The sequence below is a fragment of the Augochlora pura genome, unplaced genomic scaffold, assembly GCF_028453695.1.
Source record: "Augochlora pura isolate Apur16 unplaced genomic scaffold, APUR_v2.2.1 APUR_unplaced_4693, whole genome shotgun sequence".
Taxonomy (NCBI): Eukaryota; Metazoa; Arthropoda; class Insecta; order Hymenoptera; family Halictidae; genus Augochlora; species Augochlora pura.
The window spans coordinates 1-1,821 of record NW_027585078.1 but is presented as its reverse complement, the minus strand read 5'-3'; the positions used below and the strand labels follow the sequence as shown (position 1 = coordinate 1,821).

General features: G+C 39.6%; 1 protein-coding gene across 1 annotated transcript; it reads right to left on the bottom strand.

Annotated features, from left to right (window-relative positions):
* Positions 1 to 7: 7 nt before the first annotated feature.
* On the bottom strand, positions 8 to 1,807 carry LOC144477870 (odorant receptor 13a-like). The gene is made up of 4 exons (XM_078195603.1): positions 1,708 to 1,807; positions 1,320 to 1,646; positions 600 to 875; positions 8 to 240 (listed from the first exon to the last, which is right to left on the bottom strand). Exons 1-4 carry the CDS (start codon positions 1,765 to 1,767, stop codon positions 178 to 180), a joined length of 726 nt encoding a protein of 241 aa, XP_078051729.1. The 5' UTR covers positions 1,768 to 1,807; the 3' UTR covers positions 8 to 177.
* Between the last annotated feature and the right edge of the window lie 14 nt (positions 1,808 to 1,821).

The following is a 1,821-nucleotide window of genomic DNA, read 5'->3' as shown; positions in this document are numbered from 1 at the left end:
AAGGGAACTTCGAACGACGCCGGCTTCTTTAAACATGTAAAACTTTATGCTTTCCATCGTTGTGTTAATACTAATGGAGGATTTACGCCCGCTTCGCTCGCGAGAAACTTTCGCGCGCGTAACGTGAAGTTTCGATCGTCGCTTCTAGATACAGCCGCGATCGCTTTCCTGGTTCGATCACACCTTGTCGATAGTTTGCTGCCTGAGTAAGGTGAAATACGACATCGCTGTGCTGAGGACCTGGAACAATTTTTCTAGGCGTTTGAGATGATTAACTTTATATTATTAACATAAAATTCATGATTTTGTGCATTTACGAGAAAATTTAGTTGATTGAAATTAATAGAGTATTTCGAAAACGTTGAATGAATTTGGGAATATTATATTATGTCTTTTAAATTCTTAACCCTTTCTTTAAGGGTGTCAACTATAATCAGCATACAATACTATATATTTATAATTTACATAATATAATACAATACAATATTATATTATATAATAAAATATAATGTAATATAAGACTTCCGTCTCTCTAGCAGAGCGTATTACCATAACGAAAGGGTTAAGATTGAAAATGCCTCATAAAGACGATTTCTTACCCCAGTATACGTCTCTAAAGATACCGGAAAAAATCCGCTAGCCGTGAGACAGCAATGCCGGCTCGATCGTAATATCATTAACAATATGTTCTTTCGCAGAATTCTGCCAGCTTTGTCCATTGGCAACATTGACCACGGTCCGAATAGTATCGCTTTGCTGACATCCGAGCTTTGACGTATTATGCCGTCGCAACTGTACGTGAACATCAAGAGCTGACAGAGTGTGCCAATCAAATTCATGATCAGGCTGACGTTACGAGACGGTGGGGTATCTGCCTGGAGAAATATTAATCTAATTAGAAAATGGCATATTATTATTTTGCATACATCGTGTGGAGTTATATTAATTTATTAATTATATTAATATTCGGTTAGACAACAAAAACAAACAAAACAAAAACTGTTTTCAAACAAAAACAGACAATTTCAAAAAAGAAGACACGATTATTCCAGCTTGACATCTGCCATTTATAATTGTTATAAAATCGAGTCACGAGGCTCGAATAATCATATCTCCCCTTCCAAAATTGTCCATTTATATTTACAAACCGAAAAATAATTAAAGAGAATTTACCATCAAAGTACAACACTATTTCAATCATATATTTTGACAAAGTTCATTCAGCCGTTTTTAATAGTTAAAAGTGTTCTCCATTCCCTCGACTCGGTGTCCCCACAAACCCACGAAATCCTCGATTCGCTAACAAGTTGTTTGCTCACCAAAAACAGCTGGTAGCCGACCAGGCATATGATCAAGCTCAGAAACAGCACCTGTCCGAGTATGATCATCGTAAATACATTCTCGACGTGCTTGCAGTATTCGGTGAGCGCCTGATGCTGTCGAACGCATCTCGCCAATCGCGCGCGATAGATCCTCGCGTACGCGGCAAGGCTTTCCTCGTTATCCGCCCCCGACTCGACGATGCTGTTCAAATTATTCAGCCTGTGTTGCAATATGCGAAATTGACTAGCTACTTGCAAGTTCACCAGGCACAAGAAATTATCGAAACAAATGTAACAGATACCGACGTGATACACGCACAGGATCTGCACAGAAGCGTAACCGCTGTCATTGACGCTGTATATGACGAACGTGACTTGACAGTACCTGTATAGTGAACAGCGCCTCGAAGTACGGCGACTTTCCTGTGGGAAAGCTGACCCACATGTTGAACGGTAGTATCCTGTCGGTTTCGTTTCTTCCGATATTTGCTGGAACGTC